Below are 27,972 nucleotides of genomic sequence, written 5' to 3'. Positions count from 1 at the left end.
TCTGGGTCTCGCAAGTTTTTCACCTTTGACACGGCGCAGTCTTACAACTTTTCTATTGCTCTCTATTACTGGAAAATATTTGAGTTTTCCTTCTCTGACAAGTTTCTGCCTTACACAGATTCCAGCTTTCACATATTTTACTGTATTTTGTCCAGAGTTTATTCCCTGCAGGAGGGTTGGTTCAACAGGAGCTACTTGGTCATTACTAGAATAATAGGAACTGAAACAGAATCTTATGCGGGACATCCATAAAAAAGATAAAAGAGGTGGACCAACCAAAATTAGGGTGCCTCTTCCTATCACCTGGTTTGATAATTGGGCCCAGGTAAAGGCCTTTGTTTGGTAAAACCCTCTTTAAAACATATACAGAACTTAGTTTTACCTGAGAAAAATATTCTTCAGAGATACGTGCAGCCCACTCGATGCAGAACTCCAGGGATCGACAGGGATTGGACACATCAGCACACTTAATCAGCATTCGTTTGATCAGAGTTCGGTTCTCTGGTGTCCTGAGCATAGTGTTTACTGCTTCCTGATCTTTATCAGTTTCCTAAAACATGAATGGAGTTCAAAGCAATCAAAATGGGTCACCTGGTGCCAAGTCCTCTCTTACCAACGTGGCTCCATTATAACCACAAAAAGGCATTTGCTGGGATCCGTAAGTTAAAAAGAAAAAAAAAAAAAGTAAGTTAAGGGCCCCACAAAACAGAGTGCTGACGGTACTCTGAGCATTAGCTTGGCTCTTCACTTTACAACGGGGAAAACCAAGGCCCAGTGAGATTCCAGGAGGATCCAGGAATAGATGGTAGCACCAGAGGTTGGTATATCTGCCCTTTCCTTTCTTCCTGGCTCTTCTCTTCCTCTCACTGCAAATCTTTCTCACAGGTGCCTTTTCTTTCTGTTCGACTCTGTCTCTCTCCCTTGGTAATAAAGAACTCAAAGACTAGTTTTATCTAGTTTCATCTTTTACTATATTTTTATAAGTGTGAGCTAAAGAAATAAAGAATTCTTCTGCCCTTATGACAAACAGGCTCTTGTGGTCCCCAGGTTCCCTGCTTCTCACAACCCAGTCCTCAATCCAGTCGTGTGATAGCTGTGATCCTGGGAGTTAGTCTTCAGTGTACCAAGATTATGTCATATATAATGATACTCCCTTACTTAACATTTTATGGTACACAAAGGACTTAAAAGTCATTTATTTTGATATGCACTCCCAAGACTGTGGTAGGTATGGTAAGCATTATTATTATTACATTTTATAGATGAGGACTCTGGGGCTCAGATAAAGTGACTTATCCAAGGCTACTCAGCTGAGCCAGAATGAGAACTTAAGTTCTACCTTTAGTCCTGGGCTCCTTCCACTTACAGTACCATATGCTGTCTGTTTTAAAATATGCTTGGTAAAGCAGACTGTCAATGAAAAAGAGGAAGACCCTCAACAAGATGGACTGATACAGTGACTACAACAATGGACTCAAGCATAACAATGATTGTGACGATGGCACAGGACCGTGCAATGTTTTGTTCTGTTGTACATAAGGTCACTAGGAGTCGGAACCGACTCCATGGTACCTAAAACAACAACATAGACAAGGAAAGAGAGTAGAAGTAGGATGGGAACACAGATCTGTCTGCTACCTCAGCTGTGGTCTCCTGTCCAGGAGTGGTTTAAGGTTATATTTGTCAGGCAGTTGTGGACTCCATGCTTAACTCCAGAAATAAGGGGCAGCAAAAATGTCACCAGGGCTCAACTATAGGGTCGTTCCCAATCCCCTACCCTCCTGTGACTGGACCAACACAGAATGAGTGTGGCTATCACAGAATGTGCACACAGAATAAGGGCCCCAAACACCAGTTCTCTCTAAAATGAGTTTCTCTTACCCTGTTTTCTTCTAGTAATGCCAAGGGCTTGTTGATACTGTTGACAAACTTGTTGACGTGCTCGAAGTGCTTTGTCATTTCTGTAGCTAGGACCATGTCAATAATACCCTGGCGCAGCATCCGATAGTCATTCCTGTTTCAGATGACAAATGAGAGGCTGCTACGGATGACTGATCCAGACATACAGGTACTCCTGAAAACAACCTGTTACCCAGGATATGTGTATACTGAAGTTAAAATTCTAATGTCACTGGAAGTCACAGGGCATACTTTAAAAGGATATTGTGGAAGTTATGGGTTAGCATCTAGATCATTTAGCAAGAGGAGCGTGAACAGAATTTAAACTCAGAAACCTTATGGGCAAGTCTTTATAGATGTAGTATTTACACTGCTGTCACTAGTATATTGCATACAAAAAACCAAAAACCAAACCCATTGCCATGGAGTCGATTCTGACTCATAGCGACCCTAAAGGACAGACTAGAACTGCCCCATAGGGTTTCCAAGGAGTGGCTGGTACATTCGAACTGCTGACCTTTTGGTTGGTAGCCGTAGCTCTTACCCACTGGACCACCAGGGCTCCATATTGCATACAGTACTTAGAATAAAGTAAGATAAAACATAGTAGGGGTGAACTAAGACCACTCCTAATGAAGATGCGTGGTTATAGACAATGTGACATACACTCAGATGCCTTGAGACCCAACAATTTTAGCGCCCAGAGAACTTTGACAGTAGGGCTTCTGATCGCTGGGAAAAGTCACAAGGAATACTTGAAATCTTTTCCTTCAGCCTTTATCTTGATTTTATTACTTCTTAAAATTTATTTTTTGAAGACGCAGACTGTATAATAATTCAAAATTAAAAAGGTACAAAAGGGTACGAAGTGAAGTCTCCACTTTCTCCAGTTACCTAGTTCCTTTCCCTGGAGACAATCAAAGTTATCACGGTCTTGTGTACTTTTCCAGGGATAACTGATGTTTATACAGACAAAATGGATGATACTATTTTCACCCCATCACTGCAATCCTGGAAGATGACAGGAGTTTTGTAAAAGCAGGAATCTCCCTTTTCAAAAAATCCAAATTAATAAGTATTCCTCATGACCAGAATGCTTTTTCCTTCTTCCAACTGATATTTGTTCACTCCCTACTCTGTACCAGGCACTGAAGGTACAGTGATGAATAAGACACAGGAAACCTGTGCCCTTACAGAGCTTAAGAATCTAATCACAAATAAAACATAATTATTTACTGTACTTTTCCGCAAATAATGTGCTCACACATATAACGCTCGCATAGCACTCTTACAAAAATAGCGGCGGGGGGAGTGGGGGGCTGGGTTGCACAGTTGGCAAAAAATATATAATGCACACATTATGGTAATAAAAAATGTGGTAAGTGCTATGAAGAAACTTGGGACCGAGAAATTAAGAGAGTTTAACTTAGTGTGGCGGAGCAGGGAAAGCATCCCTAAGAAAGTGATGTGTGAACAGACAATGACAAGAAGTTTTCTGGGCAAAAGGAGGCAGAACAGAGTATTCCAGGCAGAGCATGTAAGATAATTGCTTCTCTAAGCATCTACGACCATAAGATGTCAGTTTTATACTTCTTCTTGAAATACCAGGCGATAAAAAGACTGAACGTTGAAAATATTACGCCAAGTCAAAGAAGTCAGACACAAAAGGCCATAAACTATGTGATTCTCTTTACATGAAATGTCCAGAATTGGCACATCTATAGAGACGTAAAGTAGACCAGAGGTTGCCTGGGACTAGGGAAGATGATGATGGATGATGAGGGAACGGGGAATGACAGCTAGTGGGTTTGGAGTTTCTTTTCAGTTTAGTGTGACAAAAATGTTCTAAAGTTGGTTGTGGTGATGGCTGCACAACTCTGAATAAACTAGAAACCACTGAATATACCAGAAACCACTGTACATTTTAACTGGGTGAACTGTATGTTACATGAATTATATCCCGAAGCAGTTAAGAAAAAGACCAATGTGCCCAATCTTTCCTAGTTAGTCACTGTTCTTACCTCTCCATGTTTTTAAAAATATTGCATTTATCATCCCGGATGGTCAGCTGGAAGCCCAGGGCTGCATGGTGGCTCTCCAGGACAGCAGTGTCATTGTACAAAATGGCCAGCTCGCTTCCAGCATTACACAAGAAAGAGTTGGTTCTCCCAGGATGATCCACGTCGTGAATAGTGGCTGCAAGAAGGGCAGCGACCTCGTCAACTGGATCTAAAGTTTGCTAAAAACAAGAGATGTTTTCAAAATGAGGTATGGCTTTGGAGGCAAGAAAGCCCTCGGGACAGTTTTCTTTCTGCCCTGTTACTTTAAGGTAAAAGATTTCAGATTTCTGGGAAAAGCACACTCTGTGAACAAACCCTGTCTTCCTGTCCTCAATCTGAAAGTTATATCTTTGCATACGTTTATCAGAAAACATGATCTGATTTTCTGAGTCACACACAAGTTAAGGACTTAGCAAAATACAGGGTGTCCTCAACAGATAAGGGTCACCTCCTCAGTCAAGCCTTCTCTAGACCCATCACAAGGAAAAGTCTGAGATGTTGGACCAGCATTACTCAGTCAAGATTAAACAGGGAGAAATAATTTTTAGAAATATGCATCACGTAAGTTGGGGAGTGCTTTGGTTTTCTTCTCCCTTGTGTTGCCACCTTGTCAGGCTAGTGCAGGGCTTTGTGAGTCTAAACTCTGTGCATTTGGTAAAATGATCTTTACATTTTCCATCTTTTTTAAGGCTCTGAAAAAGTTTATATAGCATGGAAAAACTCCTTAAAGGTCTAAAGAACTCCCTGTATATCTGGGTCAGGAGCCTGGTTGTAAGGAAATTAGTTAAGTGTTAAAAAAAAATTTTTTTTTTTAAGTAGAATTGATGCACAAAGTAGAAAACCAAGAGATCAATACTGTGGAAGCAGTTTTTAAAGAAAACCATCTACTTTAAGACTCGAATTAGCACAGATTATGTACAGTGCTTTCTTCTATCCTTTCCCATTTCAAACTTGTGGGTCTCTTTAGTTTTTGATTAGTTTTGCTAGAACTTTATCAATTTTCTTGGTTATTTCAAAGAACCATTTTGGATTTATCATTTTGCTCTTCCTATGTTGTCTTCCTTTTAAGTAATGATAGCATTAAAACTATATAAGTTGCCATTGAGTTGGCTCTGACTCATGTTGACCTCATGTGCAACAGCACAAAATGTTGCCTGGTCCTGGGCCATCTTCATGATTGCTAGCATGCTTAAGCCCACTGTTGTGGTCACTGTGTATTCTCAGTGACTTCCAAACCAGACGGCTCATCTTCCACCACTGTACTGGATAATACTCTGTTGTGATCCTTAGGGTTTTTATTGGCTAGTTTTTGGAATATTGCCAGGCCTTTCTTCCTAGTCTTAGTCTGGAAGCTTCACTGAAACTTGTCCACCATGAGTGACCCTACTGGTATCTAAAATACCAGTAGCACAGCTTCCAGCAGTATAAGCAACACGCAAGCCACCACAGTACGACAAACTAACAGATGGGTGGTAGGAAACTATGAATATGCATTTTTAAACATATCTTTCATTCAGGGTATTATCAACAATCATGAAGATAGTGCAGAGCCAGATGATGTTTCATACTGTGATACACGGGGTTGCCCAGAGTTGGAGCCAACTTGATGGCAACTAATAACAACATCCTTGTTAATCCCAAAATTATTCAGAATATTTTCTCATTTCTAAGTGGTTAACATTTTTTATTTAACCTTTACTTATTAAATTCTAGTTTTGTTTTGTTAGAAAATATAGCGTATGACGTTTTGAAATGTATCAAGGCACTCAGAGTAGTATAAGATCATTTTTGGAAATGTTTTATCAACACTTGAAAAGAAGGTATCTAATAAATCAGCCTTGAAAATTTAAAATGCAATACTTTCAATTTTAAATGGGTAAATTATACATGAAGTGTATCTCAAATGTTGCTAAAAATTAATGGTTTTAAGTTAGCTTTCTGAATACATATTTGTACATTATCTAAAGAGTAGGTCAAAAGCAATATAATTATAACACAAATTGGGATGTCTGTTTATGCTGAGCCATGCTGACAGACGTCCCTCTCCACCATTCATTTTCACGTTTTAGAAAACAATCCTCTCTCTAGGCCTTCCAGGCTTGGCCATGACCTTTTGTTAAGAAAAATAAAATAAATACTAGAGAGAAAGAGACTGAAAGATGCAGCTCTGAGAAGGTGTGACCTGGGGCTGAGGAATTAATGTCTGCTCAATAACTACACTGTGCTGGCTGTCATATATCACTTTGTTCTCTTCTGTATATTAGCTCCACGCTACCAATGGGGAAATGCAACCAGGAGGTGCTTGCCCTGGCTCTGCCTGACTACAGCCAGCAACGTCCTGGCCACCATGTGGCCTTCACCAGAGACCAGGACATCAGTAATGGGCCCTTGCTGTCTCATTCCTCATGAGGTCCTGTTTTCTTGGAAACAAAACCAGTCATTTGGCTCTTATGCCCTCAAGTATTTCTAAAAACAAAACGGTTATGCCACTAGAGCTTCCTGGGCCCTCATGATGGATTTTGGGAACAAAACAAAACAAAACACAAATACTTTGGCAAATCAGTACAAGTCTACTCATTGCTTTGAGAATTTCCCTACTGAAATAATTTACAACATAAGCTTGGTTTGGGAGTGGGCAGTGAGTAATGTCTATTGTATGGAACCTTTCTTCTGCAAAGCTTACTATGAAGGTAACAGACAGCCCTCGTCCAATGTACCGAACTCACTTGAGTGGGTCAGGGACTGAAGATATACAAAGATGAAAAGGGAGCTTCCTGTCCAAACAGAATGAAAAGACCGGTAATTGGGCACTCCAATAAAGTCGGCAGCATGGAAGAAGGGGCTGGGGGTGAAGGGAAGAGTCCAGGGAATGCTTCCTAGAGAAGCAGGCGCTGATATGGATCCCTGAAGGACAGCCAGTTTCAGCACAGGAGAATGGGAGCAGCATATGAAGGGCTTGGCATGGCCCAATTGTGGCCTGCGTGGCTGGGGCACAAGGCAAGGAGGGATAAAAGGAGCTGAAGTCTGTACAGAGAGCCTTGAAAACTCATCCTGGGGAGTTTTAAAGTTTAAATTCTGCAGAAGATGGGAAGCTGCTCCCCGGACTGATGTGGTCAGATTTGCATTTCAGAAAGATCATGTTGGCAGCAGTGTGAATGGATTCCACGGGAGGCAGGTCTTTGGAACTGTCTAGATGGGACCCTCACTGGAACAGCAGCAGGGCCATTACGAGGAGATGAATCTGAGAACATGTAAGTGTTGTAACAGGCAAGGTTAGATATCAACCAGATGCTCAGGGGTTGAGGAAAGAAGAACTGGTGATGACTTCAGATCTCTGGTTAGGGTATCTGTTTGGATGGTCTCAGGTACCTGCTGGCTTTTGGGGGCCCTTAAGTGGCAATATCTAAAGTTAGTTGGCTATCCTAGCCTGTACATTCAAAGTGAGACCCCCAGAAGAACAGTACTATCCTGACCCACAGACGAAATCTTGCTTCTTGTAATCCCACAGCATGGCATGGCTGGGGTCCTGTCAGGAATGAAAATATCAGTTACCCCAGAGCCACACTGTAGTTCCTGCCCAACATGTGGCCATACCATTCACGTGCCAGGCTACACAAAGGTAGGGACCACTACTGAGCAGTCATACCTTGTACCATGTTAGCAGAGATGAAGCAAGAGACTCTCCCCAAGGCTCCTACCCATTAGACATGGAGCACAAACACCGGCTCACCTTTATCCTTTCTTTGGACAGGAAATACGCTGTTGCGTGCAGCACATCAGCAGCATGTGTAGAGTTGTGGTAAGGGTTAGAAGAATGATAATTGGTTTCGATAACTTGTAACCACGACTTGAGCGTTGACTCAGAGCAGTTTAAGAACTCACAGATTCCAAATCGAGCAAATATTTTGAGACCAAGATAAATCAAAGGCCTACAGGGAAGAAAACATCCATAGCATTAAAACAAAGGAAGGAAACAGGCAAAGTGTTTTGAGCCTTCACAAGGCTCAGATCTAAGGAACCAATGTGAGCAGGGCTTCAGGGTGCACGTGGAGGCTGCCCGGCCTCTGCTGCTCTTTCTCCCCTTAGCCAACGCTCGTGGGGCCTAGCTCCTGCCTTCAGGGACCAAGATGCACTGCGGAGACCTGACTGTCCACGGGGATTCTGGCATCAGAGCTTCCTGTGGAACTCCCCATTGCTGGTGCAAGGCTTCTTCACCCTGCCCTTCCTGATTCAACTTCTACTTACACTAGTGCATTCCCCCAAATCAACAGTCACTAGGCTAAACTTGTGCTGCCTTGAACACTAGCCTCTGTTTTGGACTTGTATCACTGGCCAGATATCCTGCCTAGAAGAAATTATTTCCTGAGGGCCAAATATGAGCCAGACCCTGTCACATATCATGTAATTGTCTGACAATCTAGAGGCTGACATTAGGAGACAGTTTCTCATGAGAAGGTGGCCAAATGGCCACCAAGTGAGGCCCTTACTTGAGAAGTCACTTCGGTCTGGCCCTTGGCTTGGAAGGTCAAGAAACTTGGCTCTGTTGGGGCACATCCAGAGGACATCAGCTGACCTGCCTGAACCTGACTCACTTGAGACTAGTATGGAAACCAGGTGTTGAAGGATTCATTTGACTTCTAGAATACCCCTTACCCATGCTGCGGTACATGGGAAGTAGAATGTATCAGAAGGTTGGCTAACAGTGAGCATGAGCAAAGGGCAAGGATTATGTTGGGGGCAGTTTTCCCAGACTGGGACAAGGCCTGAAGGATCATCCCATGGGCCAATACAGCACGACTCTCCTGCACTGCTTTCTTTCTGCCAGGTTGAGACCTGACTACCCTGAAAGACAGTCCTTGCTTTAAGCATCTGGCTCTGTGGACATCTCTATCTGCCAAGTCAACCACTCCCCTTCGGTTAATAAGTCTTCTCCAGCAATGCACAAAACTCAAGTTAAAACCCCAATCCCACTCTGTGGTCACACCCAGATCAGGGTAATGGGAGTTTTAGGTGTTCCACAGCTGTCAGCAAATACATAGCAACCTAGACTGGGGCAGTTCTTACTGAATGTATCGGAGTGTGTGTTTCTAACAAATTTTAGCTCTAGGCTCTGAGTGGGGTTCTTTGTAGCTATCTCAGCATATCACCATCTACAGGAGAAATTAATATCCTCATTTTGTAGATTTGGAGTGGTTAAGTCCTTTGCATGAATCTGCTGTTTCCAAAGGAGTCACAGCCTGCAGACTTCCCCTGACCAGAGACCAGCAGTGCAGAATCCACACTCCTTGAGTGGGCTCCTCCACACAGGCCCTCAGAATCAAGCTCTCCACCTGCCAAGCTCGAGAGGGACTCACCTCTTGTGGGTGGCAGCCTCCAGTTCAAAAATATCAAAGTCCCAGAATTCCTCATTTTCCATGATTCGAGCTATCCGTGGTGGAATGTCATGAAGGGAGATGGAATTGATTATTCTGCTTGAAACCTGGTGAAGGTCTGCAAAGTGATGCAATGTGGAGAACAAAATTAATAGGCTTTATGAAATCAGCTGTTTCTTATAACTTCTTACTGCTGAGAACAATTACTTGAAAACATTTATCTGAAAAGATTATTTTTCATCACTCAATATTATGTATAGATAGTGATCCAAAAAATTAAGAAGGAAATACTTACTCTTTGGTGAAAGAACATAGTCATTCCCTGATAGTCTTCGCAAACCATCCTGATAAAAAGCAAGGAAACAAGAAAAAGTCACGACAGTTCTTTTCTGCTTGAAGGCCTCAGGAAGGCGGTCTTAGAGGATGGCTAAAGGGTACCCCCTCCCCCCAAGACTCCCCTGTGCCCAGCAGGCTCCACGCTTGTGATCATCATTTCCTGAGAACACTGCCTACAGCAGGACACTACCCCATCATTTCCACCCCCCAAAATTTTATTCTTACAGGCTGGAGGAGCCTGTGTCTCCAATAGGCAAGGTCACAGTTTAGACATTATCAACTCCGGGAACCACTCTACTATCCAAGGTCACTGCCTAAAGCCCTGAATTTTATGAAACCAAACTACCTCAGAAATTATGGGCTGCAGGAGGCATTCAGGAGCTCTCAAGAGCCCATGATACAAAGCCCCCTTCTGATGAAGTGTTCCCAAGCCTTCTTTCCTATTAAGTTTGGGTAGGATGCTTTGGGAGCAAAACCATGCCTCCACCACCTGGTACCTCTTTACACACATATGGCAGGAGATGGATAGTCTGCATTTTATAATTTGGTACGTAACATTTAATACTACCTCCCCACTCCCTGTTCTCAAAATCTTTAAAAGCAAGTGAAATATTTAAATAAATTGCTCATAGAACCTCTAAGCAAAATTGGAGAACTGCCTCAGTACGATGTCTAAAATATGCTCCTCCCCACACTGACATCTCTCGAGGTGGTGGGCAGCAGGTGGATGACAGCTCTGGCCAGAAAGCAACTGAGCCTGGGCAATGGGGAGGTTAGGCCTTGCTGCACCCTATACGCAATGACCAGTTGCCTTTCCAGAGAGCTCTGTCTAAGCCAGCCTATAAAGAAATAATCTCTGAGAAAACAAAACAAGGACAGGCAGGCTCTAAGCAGCAGCCTGGTTGTATATACTTACACACATTAAGCCCCCAACCAGGTCGTTGGCATGAGGATCGTCGTCCTTAGCACCAAACTGTGGTGAATATAATTCAGTGGTTCTTAAAATTTCCAGCACACGGTCTAAGGCTTCTGTCACAGGCACGGGACTGCTTTCTTGGGCAGCATTGATAATATTGATTACCTACAATATGGAGAGAAAAGACTTGAATTTCACAATCTTAAAAACAATGGTAAAGCAATCCAGGAAGCTCAGCTGGCAACAGTGTCTAATGCTAACTTAAGACTAGCTCAAATGTTCACATGACACATCCTTTCTCTTCAGAAGCAGTGGCACCATACAACTATGAGCAATATTATTAGGGTTGTTGCAGGTCCCTGTTTCTTCTCACTGGGAACAATCAATTGGGAGAATGAGGGACTTCCAGGCTTGGCACAGAGCCACCACAAACTGCTTCACCTTGGTGATGGGTGCATCGATCGTCATGGAATGTATCCGGGCCAAGGAGGAGTGTCGTCTCTGGCTGGCAACTGTGGAGACAGGGATGCAGAAATCGGGGTGTGCACAACCTTGGGCACCTGCCTTGTTGGCTGAGGGCTCCGTGACTGCCCCTCCTCCCCTGGCCTGAGTGTGCTCAGCTGCATAACAAGCACCCTTTCCATCCTGGCAAGCCTTGGGGTCTGGGGTTACCAGCTCTGCTTCCTTTGGTTCTAGGATGCACGTGTCCCCATAGACAGAGCTTCTGCTATCACAGGTCAGAGAGAAAACAGGGCAAACAATAATAGCAATCAAGGCCAAACAGTTAGCCTCTTTTTGTTTCCATAACACTAAGGCTTTATAATTATCCAACTAGCTGCTATCCAGGACAGGAGTAAAAATGTTCTGGAAGAGAATACCACACAGGCCCTTTGTTTCACGTATGGCAGGAGCAATAAATACAACTCGTCATTAGCTGAAACTCATGAATTTCTGGTTAAAATTTTCAAGGTATGTTTTGGTGCTTTCCACTATTACATTTAATCCAGACTGTTTAAGGTAAATACCTTAAATGAGGCAGGCAGCAACACTTAGGATCTAAAATTTGTTAATTTTTTGTTGCGCCTGCCAAGATATGGTTCCTTTGGGTGTGTGGGGAAAGCCTGGGCAATGTACAGGCAGGAAAAAAAAAATCACATAGAGTTCTGTGTCTCACCATGAAAGCTCCACTGTCAGGCAAATGCTGTTTACCAAAGACCTCAAAGGACCACAGGCTGTTCCACAGCCTGATGCGTCAGCCTCATTTTACAAATGAAGCGACTGAGGCCCAAGGAGAGACATTGTCCAAGGCTAGCCAACTGAGGGGCTCTAAAATGCTTTAAATTTCAGGAACCAACAAAACTTCTTAAATCTAACTCTGGTGACCAGCATAGAGTTGCCAACTTTTCATTTTTCCCAATAAAGTCATTAAGTCAAAAAATAAAACTATTTTATCACTCTGTCAATAAAAGGACTTGTTTTCATTTCTAATAAAATGAAAGTGGCATGTTTATGAAAATCAAACAATAGTGTAGATTAATAAAGAAAAAAATAAAAGGTATAAAGATTGCCATGACTGTTTATGCAGAAGGTTTAAAGGAATCTACAAACTTCCCTTACAATCAATGAGTAAGTTTATCAAGGCTCATGGGGGACATCGTCAATTTATAAAACTCAAGTATATTTCTCTATACCAGCAACAAACAACTGGCCATTGAAATAAAAAAATAGCATCAAAAAAAATCCAAAGGAATAAATATAATGAAAGATGAACAAGAATTCTGCACTGAAAATTCAAAAACACTGCCGAGATAAAACAAAGAACACCTAAATATTGGGGACATATAGCATATTCATAGTTCGGAAGACTCAGTATTACTGAGATTTCAATTTTCCCTAAGTTGAACTATAGATATAAGGGAATCCCAGGCAAGATCCCAGAAGAGTGTGTGTATGTGTGTGTAACCTACAAAGCTGATTCTAAATGTTATGTGGAAATGCAAAGGACTTAGAGTAGCCAAGATAATCTCAAAGAAGAACTTTATACTATCAGATATCAAGACTTACTGGCATTTGACTCAACGGCAGTGAGTTTGGTTTGGGGGTACAGCAATCAATAGTGTGATATTGGTGAAGGCCTAGACAATCATGAATGGAACAGAACAGAGTCCAGAAGCAGACCAATAGCAGCACCTGACTGATAATCAGCTTGTAGAAGAAAACATGGAAGAATATCTTCATGACCTTGGGATAGAAAAAGATTTCTTATTCAGGACTCCCTAATAGAAAACTGATAAATTGGGCTTAGTTAAAATTAAGAACTTCTGTTTATCAAAGGACATCATTAAAAGAGTGAAAAGTCAAACAACAGACCTAGAAAATATATTTTGTGATTCATATATCCAAGAGAGGACCCACATATAGAATACATAAAGAATTCCCATAAACCAGTAAGAAAAAGATTAACAACCCAGTTATAAAAATGGGCAAAAGACCTGAACAATACTTCACAAAAGAGAATATCCAAATGGCCAATAAGCACACGAAAAGGTGCCCAACCTCATGAGTCATCAGGAAAATTAAAACCATACCCACCAGAATGGATAAAATGAAAAAGACTGGTATTACCAAGTATGGAGGAGCAACTGGAACTCTCAAACATCAGTGATGGAGCGTAACGTGGTAAAACCCACGGTAGGGAACTATTTGAAGCTACCCTAAGACCCAGCAATTCCAGATATAAGATGAACACATATATAACAAAAAACTCATATAAAAATGTTCAAAGACTCCTTATTCTTAACAGCGGAAACAGTGTGAATGGTCCTCAATAACAGCATGGATAAATAAACTGTGGTATATTCATACAATGTAGTACTACTTAGTAATAAAAAAATAATGAACTACTGACACATCTAACAACTTGGAATCGCAAAAACATTACAATGAGTGAAAGAAACCAGACACAAAAGAGTACATATTGTACAATTTATATGAAGTACAAGAACAGGCAATGTTAATTTATGGTGATGGAAATCAGCACTGCCTCTGGATGGCGAAAGATGCGTGTGTGGACTGTCTTTGCTTATTTTGGGTGGTGGTCGCATGAGTGTATATAATGGTCAAAACTCATCGAACTGAACACTTAATATCTGTGAATTTTATGGTATGTAAGGTATAACTCAATTAAAAAGAATAGTGATTAAAAAACAAAAAACTAAAAGAAAAATTTAACTATTAAAAATATAGAAATATATAAAGTAATCCAAAGGATCAACAGAAGTTACAGTGTGCTGAGTGAAGAGAAGCCTGTTTTAGGCATGAGCGTGCTTACTGCTGCCCTGCACTGCTCAAGGATTGCAGAGGTCCTGGAACCATAACCATGACGACCACAATGAAGATGAGGATGGCAGCTAATACTAATTAAGTGCCTACCCTTGCCAGGCACCACACACACTCATTTAATCCTCACATGATCCTCTGTGGGCTGCATATTCTGCCCATTTTCCAGAAAAGGTAATGGAAGCCCAGAAGTCCATGCCTGAAGTTGCAGAGAGCAAGTGAAACTGGGACTTGAACCAAGTCATCCTGATGCCAAAGCCACATCCTTCCCCTTATCACCACATTGCTTCCTGCTGGTGCCATCCCCACACCTGCCCTCAATGCAAAGGACACGCAACATTTCACAACCTCACAACAAACCTGTGAGCAACATGAAGGCAGGCATCTGACCACCACTGTATAATCCTAGCTGCTATTGCTTTGGAAATTTTGGGGTTTTTAATCAGTAACACCTCCACGTGTCTGTCAGTTTGTTGTACCGGGGGCAGGGGGGCGGGGGGGCTTCTGTGTTGCTGGAAGCTATGCCACCAGTATTCAAATACCAGCTGGGTCACCCAAGGCAGACACATTTCAGCTGAGTTTCCAGACTAAGACAGACTAGGAAGAAGGGCCAGGCGGTCTACTTCTGAAAAGAATTAGCCAGTGAAAACCTTATGGATAGCAGCATAACACTGTCTGATACAGTGCTGGAAGATGAGCCCCTAGGGTTGGAAGGTGCTCAAAATACAACTGGGGAAGAGCTGCCTCCTCAAAGTAGGGTCAACCTTAATGACATGGATAGAGTCAAGCTTTCAGGACCTTTGTTTGCTGATGTGGCATGACTCAAAAGGAGAAGAAACAGCTGCAAACATCCATTAATCAGTATTAGAGGAAAGCTCATATGCAACCTGCATTATGCAGATGACACAAACTTGCTTACTTGAAAAGTGCAGAGGACTTGAAGGACTTACTGATGAAGATCAAAGACCACAGCCTTCAGTATGGATTACACCTCAGCATAAAGAAAACAAAAATCCTCACAACTGGACCAATAAGCAACATCATAATAAACGGAGAAAAGATTGAGGTTGTCAAGGATTTTATTTTACTTGGATCCACAATCAACACCCATGAAGTGGGAGTCAAGAAATCAAAAGACACATTGCATGGGGCAAATCTGCTACAAAAGGCCTCTTTAAGGTATTGAAAGGCAAAGATGTCACCTCAGACAGAGGTGTGCCTGGCCCAAGCTATGGTGTTTTCAGTCACCTCACACGCATTCAAAAAGGGGACAATGAATAAGGAAAACCGAAGAACTGACACCTCTGATTTGTGGAGTTGGCTAAGAATACTGAATATACTGTGGACTGCCAAAAGAATGAACAAATCTATCTTGGCAGAAGTACAACCAGAATGCTCCTTAGAAGCAAGGGTGGCGAGACTACGTCTCACATACTCTGAACGTGTTATCAAAGAGGGATCGGTTCCTGGAGAAGGACATCATGCTTGGTAAAGTAGAGGGTTGGTGAAAAAGAGAAAGACCCTCAACAAGATGGATTGACACAGTGGCTGCAACAATAGGCTCAAGGATAGCAAGAACCGTGAGGATGGCGCAGGACTCGGGAATGTTTCTGTTGTGCACAGGGTCGCTATGAGTCGGAACCAACTCGACGGGCACCTAACGACAACAACCAGTAACAACGAACTCCATATACTTCAGTATTCATCTTTGGCCCAAAGAAAGTACACACTAGCAGTAATATTTACCTATACACTACTATACAAAATTTTCTTTAAAAAAAGAAAAAACTACTAGGTTATTAAGGCCATGCACCTACATGATCTTTAAAAAAAAATTTCAGGTAGCCCCTGACTTACAAAGGGGTTCCATTCTGACAACTCCATCGTATGTTGGTTTTCGAATACTTTTTGTTTTTAGTTTTCATTATTAATTGTCTTTATTATCAGTATCTTTATAAAGCAAATTATGCAAGTATGCCATAACTCAAATACGTCATAAATTGGGGACTACCTATATTCCCATCAGAATAATATTTGCTTAATGAGTCTTTCATAATCCAAAAATTGGGCTTATACTCCCAAAAAGTCAAGCTTCAACAGTAAACTGCAACTCACAATGGAATATATCTTTTAAGAATTACCAAATGTATTACTGATACAATTATAGACAATAAATTGTTATCTTCTGCTGTTAGTTTAGGAAATAAATAATAGGTAGTAAACTGTATCTTTTCTTTTTCCTTTTTCCCTTGCCTCCATTAAAAGGCTTAGAATGGAGCCCAGAGGCAGGAGTTGGGGGGTAGGGGAAGGAGTAAACAAAGGTTTCTAAAGGGTACCCTCCCGCCTCATAAATAGGAGGTGGGCAGTGACCAGGAGACAAGATTAGGGAGGGAGGTCTGGTCAGTCTACATGTGACACGTGAACATTTCCTTCTCTTGCCTTTGGCACCTACCTTCACTTGATCGAGTGGAAAGAGATCTGACATCTAGCGAGTCTTTTCTCCTGTCTTTAATAAGTTTGCCTGTCTGCACATCTGTGGAAACAATTAAATTAGACATCACCTCTTCAAAAGGATTTAAACAGTATATTGGCAAAGGTTACCAATCTAAAATTAAAAAAATTTAAGAATAGGACACCACTTAAGATGCCACAGAAATCAACACAGTGCAGAGATGGAAAATAGAAACAACTGAGTTGTGAGGGGTTGGCTCTCATAATGTTTTACCGGGTGCAACCATTAACAAGTGCTTTACAGCTGCCAGGTTATATAATTATGAAGTCCCAAAACATAGAGTAAAAACGCAGAACTGAACTCAGGAGAACTTCTCCTACTACATTTCTACACAATTGAGAAAAATGGTGGGTGATTTTGATCCCCATTTTGCCCTTGCCCCAAAATCTTTTCTATAAAATAAGCTTTAGGACTTTCCAGGGAAGAAGGTTCTTTTCTTCCGTTTTCTAAGGAGGTACCAAGAGGACTGGTTTGGAATGTATTTCAAATGACAGTTTATCTTCTCCCCAAACGTGCTCCCCCTTTTCTGTGAATGGTATCACTGCTGTTCCAGGCTCCAAACAGAAGGCTTTCTTTAACTCCTCCCTATCTCTGACCCTTCACTCTGGTCCCAAGACAAGGCTAACCCTCCTTTCTGTCCCTTCCTCTTTGGACCTGCTGGTGCCACGCGTGGTGCTATGTGTTTTCCTAGGCATCACCTCACAGGAGCCTCTCCAACCTCTGAGATGGGTACCCCTGTCCCCATTTCACAGATGAGAAAACTGGGAGCTGCTACGCAAGCGAGTGAATGGCAGAGCTACATTCTAGGTCAGGTCTTCCTGTCCACATGTAGTATTTTTTCTGCTTTTATCTTGGTTTCCTCACCTGGAACCCCTTCTTTTCCTGCTCACAAACAGGATCTGAATGCAGGCTCTTAGTACTCCCCTCCCCACCATCAAGTAGGTTCTTCACTTGCTACCTGCTTCTTGACCCATCATAAGCTACATTTTCTTCTACATGGCCACTGGCAGTGAACTTGTCAAGGTCAGTGATGACTTCCTTGTTAAATCTGAAGGCCACAGTTCGATTCTTTTCTGACTTGACTTGATTGTGGTACTAGACACAACTGATTATGCTTCCTGGAAACTCTTGGTTTCCATGAGTTCACTCTCTCCTGGTTTTCCTTCCATCTCTCTTGAGGAACTCATGAAGGAAATTAGAAGGAATAGTGAGAGAATAGTAAGAGTAAGACTATCTCTCTTACTATTCCTTCTAATTTCCTTCATGAGTTCCTCTTCCTCAGCCACCCTGGTGTTTCCAAAGGTTCCATCCTTAGCCCTTCTTCTCAGTCAACACAACTTCTTGGGGGATTTCACTGCCTCCTACAGCTTTAACTAGTCCCTCCTACAGCTTTAATTAGACTAATTAAAATTAGACAAAAATTACTGTCTAATTCCAGGCTTCTCTCCTAGGCCCCAGATTTGCATTTTAACTCATCACTTTCATTTAGATTCCCCTTAGGCACTTCAAATAAACTCATTATCCCAAAGAAACTCATTATTTTATCCCAAATCTGCTCTTCATCCCAGGTCACGGGATATCACCTACCTTTTTGCTTAAGTTAGAACAAGTCATCCACGACTCCTTCCTCAGCCCTCTTCTCCTTCAATTGCTCATCTAAGTCTATGGATTTTACCTCCTCAGTACCTCTTCTGTCACCTGCTCTGTCCCTCCCTATCTCAGACACACTCATCCTCTTCCTCTGGATTATAGCAACAGCCTCCCATGTTGGTCCCACAGCCCCTTACTTTGCCCCCTTCAACCCATTCTTCACAATCAGCCCAGTAATTCTTCAAAAACATAAATGGGACTAAGTCGCTCCCAATTAAAGCACTTCAATTGTTCATCATTGTCTTTAGGAAAACTCCAGTTACTCAGGGTGGCTGCCAGAGTTCTAAAAGATCTGAATTACCTCTTTCCAGCCATCACAAACTATTTATGGTGTGTTAGTTCACCTACGAAGGAGCCCCGGTGGCACAACAGTTAAGTGTCTGTCTGCTAACCAAAAGATTGGTGGTTTGAACCTACCCAACAGCTACACAGCAGAAAGACCTAGCGATTTACTGCTATAGAGATTACAGCCTAGAGAACCCTATGGGACAGTTATACTCTGTCACATGGGTTGTTTATGAGCTGAAAATTGACTTGACAGCACCTAACAACAACAACAGTGCACCTCCCAAAGCTCCACATGTTGGTATAAAGGGCTTACCTCCACTTGGGACCTTCTTTACCTGGTTAACTCTTGGTCCTCTTTGAAGATGCACTTCTGGTATCATAACCTTTGGGAAATCTTCCTTTCCTTAATGCCTCCCCACACCACCCTAACACTGCCTGCCACATAGCTGCCTGCTTTGCTGTCTTCTATTGTCAAGTCGATTCCTACTCATAGAACCCCTATAGGACAGAGTACAACTGCCCCATAAGGTTCCCAAGGCTGTAAATCTATATGGAACCAGACTGCCACATCTTTCTTCCACAGAGTAGCTGGTGGGTTCTAACTGCTGACCTTTTGGTTTGCAGCTAAGCAATTAACCACTGCACCACCAGGGCTCCTTGATTCTGTAGCACCCTTGCTCAAAAACCTCTAACGCCTCACAGATGAAGAACTCCCTGGTATTGAAGGGCAGGCACAATCTGCCTGCACCAGCCTGCCTTTCAAGGATCATCTCTCACTTGTCTTGCGCATGAGCGTGCTGTGTCAGCTCAACTGCTCCACCCTCCATCTTTGGAACAGTCTTGGCACCTGTTTCTGACTGTGACATACGGCACTGTACCAACTCCAAATGCCCACTCCTTCAAATTTTACCTCCACTAGACCACACATAGACTGATGTGTCTCTCCTTCCTCTGAACTTCAAGGAGATTAATGTCCACACCAGCTGCCTGATAAGATGGTATGGTGGACTTAGTACTTGTCCTTTTGTTCCTCTTCCTTTTGTCCACTCAGCATTTACTGGGCACCTATCATGTGTCAGGCCCTAAGCTGGGCATTAAGGATGTGAAGATGAATAAGGTATGGTCCATGTCCTCAAAAGGGGAGAATGTACAGGGGAACAGAGGTGGGTAAACTAACAGTTAAAGTCATAATTTTGAAGTTAGATGATGACATGGCAGAGGCTCCCGAGAGTCGGGGGAGACAGGACATAAAAGACAGAAGCGAGCAGAAGACATGGGAACCTCATATCACCAAGTAAGCAGTGCTGGGAGCAGAGTGTATCCTTTGGACCTGAGGTTCCTGCAGGGAGAAGCTCCTAGACAAAGAGGAGACTGATAACAAAGACAATCCTCCAGAGCTCACAGAGGGAGAAAGCCTTCCCCTGGAGGTGACGCCCTAAATTTGGACTTGTAGCCTACTGGACTGTGAGAGAATAAACTTCTCTTTGTTGAAGCCATCCACTTGCGGTATTTCTGTTACAGAAGCACTAGATGACTAAGACAGTCCCCAAGAGGCAGCAAGCTCCTGAAGGAACTAAGAGGCCAGTGCCTTATATTTAGTGAGTGCTCAACCAGTATGGGTTGATTTGAGGTACCTAGCCTATCAATGGACAGAATGCTAAAGAGGTCTCCAAAAACTGGGGTTTGGGCTCAGTACCACCTGTGATTTCATGTCACTGCTCCTGGCTTCCTGTTCTGTGAAATACGATCCTTACACTCTGTCCCATCTTTTTAGTTGAGAAAAATTAGCAATATTTCCTTAGCCTGCTGGGTAAATCCAGGGAACCCCCGAGAAGCAGTGAGGAGGGGCAATGAGATATGTAAGTATTCAGCACTCTTCACAGATAGCACTTTATTCTGTCTTTAATGCTGTGGCCTGGGAGTATGAGCTCCACTGTGAATGCAAGGAAGCTACGGCAGAAAGTCACTCTACTGGAACACAGCAGACTTTCAGAGCACTTTTTAGAAACTCTCCACTGTTCAAGTGCTCATGCAGGGCTTGCTCCACAAAGGACCACCCTCTCTCCGGGGTCTCCACTTACTTCCAAACTATCAAGTTAACAGCTGCCTGTCAGCAGTCATTCTCCCTGGCTTCTCTGAAGCATCAGATACTGGTAACTATCATCTCCTCCTTAGAAAGCTCACTTTCTCCAGACGGAGCAAAACTCAAAGCCTTTTCAGTAGTCTACGAGGCCTGTATCAATGGCCCCAACCTTGAAAGCACACAAGAATACCTGTACCACATACTGAAGCCTGGGCCCCACTCCATACCATCTGAACCAGAACTTGTCACATTTCTGGCAAGGTCTTTCCTGACTACCTGCTTATCCCCTCACACATCCCATTCCCCTGTTGTTGCTGTTAGGTGCTGTTGAGTCACTTTTTGACTCATGATGACCCTATATGACAGAGCAGAATTGTCCCATAAGGTTTTCTAGACTGTAATCTTCACAGGAGCAGATTGTCAGGTCTTTCTCCTGTGGGCCCACTGGGTGTGTTTGAACCGCCAACCTTTTGGTTAGCAGCTGAGTGTTTTTATCTGTTGTGCCACCAGGGCTCCTTCTCCATTCCCCTACCCTGCTTTATCCTTCTCCAAAGAATTTACCACCATTTGCTACACTATGTATTTATTTGCTCACTGTCTACTCTTCCGCCAGCTAGAACGCAGGCCGTGGTGAGAGTGCACCAAGTTCTGGCTGAATGAATGAACCACATCCTTGCTCCCCAGGGCTCCTCCGCAATCCCTTAAACGGCAGTTGATGCCTGGAATCCATCCTTAGCTTTCAGTCTTCCTGCCTCACTTTCTCTCCTCAGGAGAGCTTACCAGGGCTTTGGCTATCTCCAAATGCCACCAGACAGCTCCCACTGGAATGTTCAAGGCACCTCAGATATAATAGCTTCAAATGTGAATGTATCCTCTTTCTGCCCCTATATAGACCTGCTCTTCTCCTGCACCATTTTAAGTAATGTTAACCACTAGCCAGACTAGAAACCTTGGTGTCATTCTCAAGTCTTTTCTCTTCTTCCCTCACATTATGCTGGTTCCCAAGTCCTATTGATTATACCTCCAAAGGGTCTCTTGAATTCAGTCTCTCAGCTGGTCTCTCTGCCTTTAGTCTCTTTTCTCCACATCATTACCATGACTATCTTTCTAAGACCTGACCCCTTCTCCCTGACCTGTTTAAAGGCCCTCTTGGGAAAAACCTTGTGAAGTCTTTATCCATCACTAGTCACAAGTCAAATGACAAAACTTAGGCAAGGGAAGAATCTCCCAAACTGTATCTGTGCTGGGTCATTCTGTCATCTGATTAGTGCTCACTTAGGAATCTTACCCATCTGACCCAGCTCACTGGCTAGCTGTCCAATCTCCTTCCTCCATGGCAACATAACCAGCTTTATGTCCAAAAGACCTGGCTAGCCATCGTGCCTAAATTTCCTATGACTATATCACTGATGCTGCCCTCCAGTCCCACCACTGTCATTTCCTGGCTGCTTGACCTTAGGCTGTCACTTAACCTTTCTGAGCCTCAGTTTCTTCCTCTGCAATAAAGGAAAATTGATAGCCATGCCTACTTCACAGGGCTATTCTGAAGAATTAGAAGAATTCAAGTAAAGGTATTCTATAACCTTACAGAATAAGAATTACTACACTTACTGCTTCTGCTTCTGACCCTACCATCCCCTGCCATCTGGCTCTGCCCTCACCACCCTCCTGAAACTGCACTTCTACAGGTCACAAGTGAGCTCTGGGGTACAAAATGCAAAGTCTCTATCCATCGCTGGCTCTGTACTCCCCTCCCTCTCCTCTCTGTGTGATTCGCCACTGCCCACTACCTCCCCTAATCTCCCCTCCCTTGGCTTCAGTGACACTCTCCTGGTTTTCCTCCTCCCCCTCTGACCTCTTCTTCTCAGCTTCTGCTTCCTTCTTCCCAATATGGGTGGTCTCCAGGAGTCTGCCTTATCCCTCATCTCCTTCTCCTGCATGTTCTCTTCCTTGGTAATATCAGAGTTCCCACTTCCTTCTACCATTCCCCAGTTCAATCTCAGCAGTTCCACATCTGGGTTACTTGCTAATACTGTTGCTGGGCAGCAAAATTTGTGTATCTAGTCCTAATCTCTTTACAGGAAAACAGGTTCTGGTGCATAGCATGTACTCAATAAACATTTGTAGAATAAATGAACAGATGAGTGAACAAACAAATCCATCTAGCCGCCCACCAGAACCTCATATATGTCATGCGTTCCACATTCATCTTCTTCACCCAGCCCCTTCTGCCTACCCATATCACTAAAACCTAAGTCTCCAGGCTCAGAAACTACCTTTCTGACACCCTTCCTTCCTTTCCTCTCTCTGGTCCCAGTATCGCAACTGGCCTTTTTCTCTTTTCCTACTGCCATTGTCTTACTATGCTCTTTGCTTTCTCTCCTTTAAACCACAACAATGCAGGTATTTTTGTCTGGGCCCTCCTTCCATGTAATCTGTGTTACCTGTTACAGGCTTCTAAGAACTCAGCTGTCATCATGTGATTCTCCTCTGCTCAAAAATCCTGACACTCCCCACTGCCTACAGATGAAAATCCTAACTTTCAACCTAGCATTTAAGGATCCTTCATGATCCAAACTCCTCTTTCCACACTGACCCTTCATACCAATCAAAATTTAATACTTGCTCTTTCTAGAAAACAATACTTTCCTTCTTCTGTTTTTACTTCTGGGATGCTTTTCCTTCCACACCCCTCTTCTTATTCAAAGCCACCTGTCCCCGTCTAGAAGCCTCCCCTCTTCCTCTGAGCCACCAAGGCACCACTGGCCCTTTCTGACCCACAATCAATCACATCTTATGCTGTCTGTCTTTCTGTATCAGTGTGGATCTCTCTGCTCACACTAAAGCCCTGACTGCTTCTGGGCACCCATGGGAACTGTCCCAGCATGTGCTGCAGAGCTCTGAAGTCAGCCAGTCTGGATTCAAGTACTAGCTCTGCCACTTCTAGACAGATGTCCTTGAGAAATTTATTTAGTCCTTCAGTTTCCCTAAAAAGGGAGCTTCATCTATAAAACGCCTGCCTCGCTGGGTTACTGCAAAGCTTCAACGAAATAAACTATGAGGATGTAATGCACCCAGTGTAGTACTCTGTACACAGTAAATGCTCAGAAAAGCACATAACAAATATTCCTAGAAAGAGTAAGTGAACTGCTCTGGTGCCAAGGAAACCACATCCCAACAGCATGAAGGGATGGAAGACAAGGCCTCCTCCCCTGAAGACTCGCACAGAGTAGTTGCAGCCAGAGCTCAGTGCCTGGGCATGGCAGACAGGCATTTGATGGGAGCCTCTGGCTTGGAGCTGGAGTGAACCTTCACCATCAGAGCCCACGCCCCTCAACCAGGAAGGTGGCTTGCTGAAGCCATGACATACATTTGAAGAAAACAGACAATTCCTGGCCAGGGAAAAGCATTTGCAGTAACACAGACATGGGTGTGAGCAGATGGTAGTCAAGGAGACAGATATGAGGTGAGGCGAGTCTTAAGGGGTCCGGCTACCTCCCTGTGGGCTGGTGGTGACTATTGTCAGGGGAGACAAAGATGTCTCTGCTAAAATACTATAGCCTGATCTTCAACATTGTCTGCTGCTTAAAGTACAGATGAGGCTATCAAACACACTTTACTGAAGACATCTTCACATAAGTTGATGCATTTGAGGGGACCCATTCTCTCCCCACAGGCTGAGACCCACCAGGTAGAACCTGACCAGGGCAAATGCAGGAACATGTTAGAATGTCCATAAGCACTCAGATCAACTCACAAACCAATTTGGGGAGCCAGGGGGAGAAATGCCGCCATGGTGCTAGGAAAATACAGCCCCGTCTCTGCATTAGGCAAGCTAGTCAGAGTAAGTGTATTTTTTGTTTTTTCCTCAAATGCTCAATAACCCGAAAAATGAGTATCGGTGCCATACCTGTAAGACTGTCAGGCTGAACACATTCAGCTATTTTCTCAGCCTAAAAATGAATTTTAAAAGCCATTAGTTTTGATTGCTTAGTTATAGGATAAGGAAGATCTTGCTGGGGTGCACCAGGGTCCTGGGGTTTCCTTACGTACCTTATTGTTGCCATTGCACACTCTGATAATGGACACATAGTGTCTAATTTTTCTGCAAATAGAAAACAATGCATTATTTCTCTCCTGACTCTCTAATCTGATGGATATGTAGCTAATTTTTCTTTATGAAAACAGCACCTTCCTTTCACACAAAATGCTTTGGGGACCACATTTCTATTACTTGTGGCCAAGGCCACCAATAAAGGAACACGAGTCTACAGACATCATCTTGCGTCTCTGTAGAAAACAAGTGACTCTTCAGGAAAAAAAAAAAAAAAAAAATTCTTCCCAAGTTACCACACAATTTAAAAAAAAAACAACTTCTGTTTAAAAAAATGTACAGCATGTTAACCAATCAAAAGCCTTTAGTTTCTTAAGATGAGTTTAATTTCACAGCCCTTATTATTGATTCTCTTCAAGTTCCAATAAATAATCCACTCTGAGTCATTCATGGAAATAGCCAGTGGTCACATCAAGGACCAATTTTCACATTTAACTCCTTCGCTGGAAATCTAAAACAAAGCAGCAAGGGCTTATCTTAGAAGCTGCTGACTTTTCTCATGTATTTATTATTCCTTCGGTTTTTCATGTTTTTCCCCCTGATAATCAAATCCTTATATACTTATCACAAAAAATTTGGAAAGGACATAAATGGACAAAGAGTCAGAACAGAGAGCCCACACAGATCCAGCTCTGAGCCAGTCACCAACTGGCAGAGAAGCCTGGTGACAAAGCACGTGAGCTGTGGGGTCAGCGCTGAGGTCCACAGCCTGGCTGTGCCACTCGCTGGCAACCAGATCTTGGGCGAGAAACCTCATCTCTCTAAGCCTCAGTTTCCTCATCTGTAAAAGGAAGGTAATCACAGTGTTGACCTTACAGGGCTATAGTCAAGATGAAATGAAGTTTTGTCTACTAGGCACTGAGAGCCTGTCCAGAGAAGGAAAGGGTCAAAAGATGGAAGCAGGCATTATAACCACCATGGCCACAATTCTTCCTTTTTCCCAAGCCTTTCATTTCCATGATTGAGATCGTAACACTACATATTATTTTACATTTTGCTGTTTGATTTAACAGTGTATCATAGGCATTTCTTCTCATCATTTAATTTTCTATGATTATCGTTTCTAATGGTGGCATATTTTATTGGTAGATGTTCTACAAGTTATACTCATCATTTTCCACTTTTCATATTATTTCTTTTACACTTTGAAACAAATCATAAAAAAATTTTAGGCTCCTGATATATGCCATTTTCCAATCTATAATCACATCTGTTTTACATAAGAAGTTTCATAAATATTAGTATTTAAAGGATTTTTATCTAATATGATAGGCCTATGCAGAAATAACACACTGTTGTCAGTTGCTGTTGAGTTGATTCTGACTCACGGCAACCCCCTGTGTTTCTGAATAGAGCTACGCTCTGTGGAGTTTTCAAGGCTGTGATCTTTTGGAAGCAGATCGCCAGGCCTGTCTTCTGAGGTGCTTCTGGGTGGGTTCGAACTGCCAACCTTTTGGCTAGTAGTTTAGCACTTACTTGAAGGTCTGCACCTCCTGAGGACCTTATTTAAATCACAGTAATTTATTAAGGTATGTAATATATCAAATTAGATAAAAATCTTATAAATAAAGGGAGTCCACCGTCAGAGTTCTCATCACACAGCTTAATAAATGGCATCGTGATTTAAATACTCTCTGGAATATCCACACAGCTGGAGCAAGACCGTCCTGATCTGCTGGCTCTGGGCTCCCAGCTGGGGAGTCAGGCTGTAGCTATGGGGAAGCCACCAGGGCAAAGCCACCCTGGAAGGCTACTGAATAAGGACACCTGACTTTGTTATGAGTCCTCTTTTTGGACTTCTGCAAACAGTTCTTAAGTATTTAAAGCAAATTTTACAGTAGCTCCAAACACAGTATGTTATTTAAGGGCTTGTTTTTTCCACTTACCCTCCCTGTCCAATGACAGGTATTATCTTCACATTTTGTTGAATATTATCTCCGTTTTTCTTTTTGGTGCAATAAATTCCTTGCCACTCCTATAAATGGAGTATAAGCATCATTACATGTTCTGTTCAAAACATAAACCCAAGACCATTTTCAGCTTTAGGTTCTGATTTATTTACCATTGCTCAAGCAATTAGGATAAAAAAAATTATCCCAACCCAAACACAATTCTGAGTTTTCTGACACTGTGGTGTCCTGACTTTTGTCATCATTCTAGGAGATGGACTTTGGAGGCTGACCAAAAAGTCAGGACACCATAGTCTAAGTGATCCTGTCTTCAACGGCCGTCTGTTGGCAAGAGGGGCCCTGGATCCACTAATGAAGAACACGCTCCCTCACTCAACCACACAGGTTCCTTCTCTCAAACTCCTACCTCTGCAGTGAAGGAGGGAGTGTGGCCTTTGCCCCTGCATTTGGGAGAGAAGAGAATCTCAGGACTGGGGTCATTCTGTGGCCACTACCATGGCTTCCATCAGCTTCTCAGTATGAACAGCTCGAGGCCCTCTCAGATGTGTGAGAGTTTCAATCTCTCTGCAGGTAGAGTGGTGTTGCTGAGCTAATAGCTAGGATCAAGCTCAAGTAGAGCGAATAGGTAAGATCTCAAAACCTGAGACTGAAATTGCATTAGTCATGTTCTCATGGTCAGAAAGAATATGGGGGTTCTTTGAGTAAGAGCTGCAGTCTGGGAGAGCAGGTGTGAGCAGGACATGACTGCAGTGGGCTGGGAGTGAGAACGGGCTTCACGTGGCTCCCCTACTCTTGGGGTGGTGGGGAGAAGCCTGGGATGGAGCTGGGTTTTGTCACAACCTTAGAAGACTCTGAATTCCTCCAAGATGTCACCAAGGTCCTTAAGCTATGGAAATCCCCAAATCCCACGGTAGAACACTGAACTCCTAGGGAGTTCCATAACCTTCTTAACCTTCCAGACTCTCAGGACCCAGAGCTAACCCAGGCAGGAAGTGGACCACCATGGGCAACCTTGGTGGCTTTGCTGAAGCCTCCTGTCCAGACTCCCACACAAAGTGAATGCTAAAATCTTCTATGTTTGGGGCATGGTGACCTGCATCCAAATCATTTGCCTCTTTTAGCCCATTAGTTAGTGGTCGAATGCCAATGGTAAGCTCTCATCTTCAGACTCCTCTGGCAAAGTCGATCAAAGAGAGAGCAGGACACCCTGACGTAAGCAAAGGATGATTACTAATGGTTACTGATAAAACTCTGAAAACAATGGGCACCATGAAAGGACTGCATCAAAAAACAGACTGAGAAGCCCAGCTCAGTGCTTCCTTTGCTCTGGAGCAGAAGGGACGTACAGGCCTGTTACAGGTTGAATTACGTCCCCCAAAATATATGCTGAAGTCCTGGCCCCTGTACCTCTGACTGTGACCCAGTTTGGATATAGGGGCTTTCTTTTTTTATGTTAATAAGGCCATACCTGTGTAGGGTTGGTCTAAACCTAA

At 43.0% G+C, this 27,972-nt stretch overlaps 1 protein-coding gene across 5 annotated transcripts in view; it reads right to left on the bottom strand.

Moving 5' to 3' along the window:
• Positions 1-27,972, bottom strand: part of PDE8A (phosphodiesterase 8A) — a 134,242-nt gene that overhangs the window by 20,405 nt on the left and 85,865 nt on the right. For all 5 annotated transcript variants that reach the window (XR_010317383.1, XM_064267175.1, XM_064267177.1 and 2 more), the window contains exons 9-20: positions 26,456-26,544; positions 24,509-24,560; positions 24,366-24,408; positions 16,375-16,455; positions 11,025-11,095; positions 10,584-10,748; positions 9,627-9,675; positions 9,314-9,449; positions 7,690-7,888; positions 3,921-4,138; positions 1,882-2,014; positions 383-550 (exon numbers count right to left, since the gene is read on the bottom strand). Coding sequence is in view for 4 of the 5 variants with exons in the window: in XM_064267175.1 (XP_064123245.1) it covers positions 383-550; positions 1,882-2,014; positions 3,921-4,138; positions 7,690-7,888; positions 9,314-9,449; positions 9,627-9,675; positions 10,584-10,748; positions 11,025-11,095; positions 16,375-16,455; positions 24,366-24,408; positions 24,509-24,560; positions 26,456-26,544 (1,404 nt within the window). In the remaining variant the exon portion in view is untranslated. The remainder of the gene's footprint in view (positions 1-382; positions 551-1,881; positions 2,015-3,920; positions 4,139-7,689; positions 7,889-9,313; positions 9,450-9,626; positions 9,676-10,583; positions 10,749-11,024; positions 11,096-16,374; positions 16,456-24,365; positions 24,409-24,508; positions 24,561-26,455; positions 26,545-27,972) is intronic.

The sequence above is a fragment of the Loxodonta africana genome, chromosome 13, assembly GCF_030014295.1.
Source record: "Loxodonta africana isolate mLoxAfr1 chromosome 13, mLoxAfr1.hap2, whole genome shotgun sequence".
Classification (NCBI taxonomy): domain Eukaryota; kingdom Metazoa; phylum Chordata; class Mammalia; order Proboscidea; family Elephantidae; genus Loxodonta; species Loxodonta africana.
This window is presented reverse-complemented; position numbering and strand designations above follow the sequence as displayed.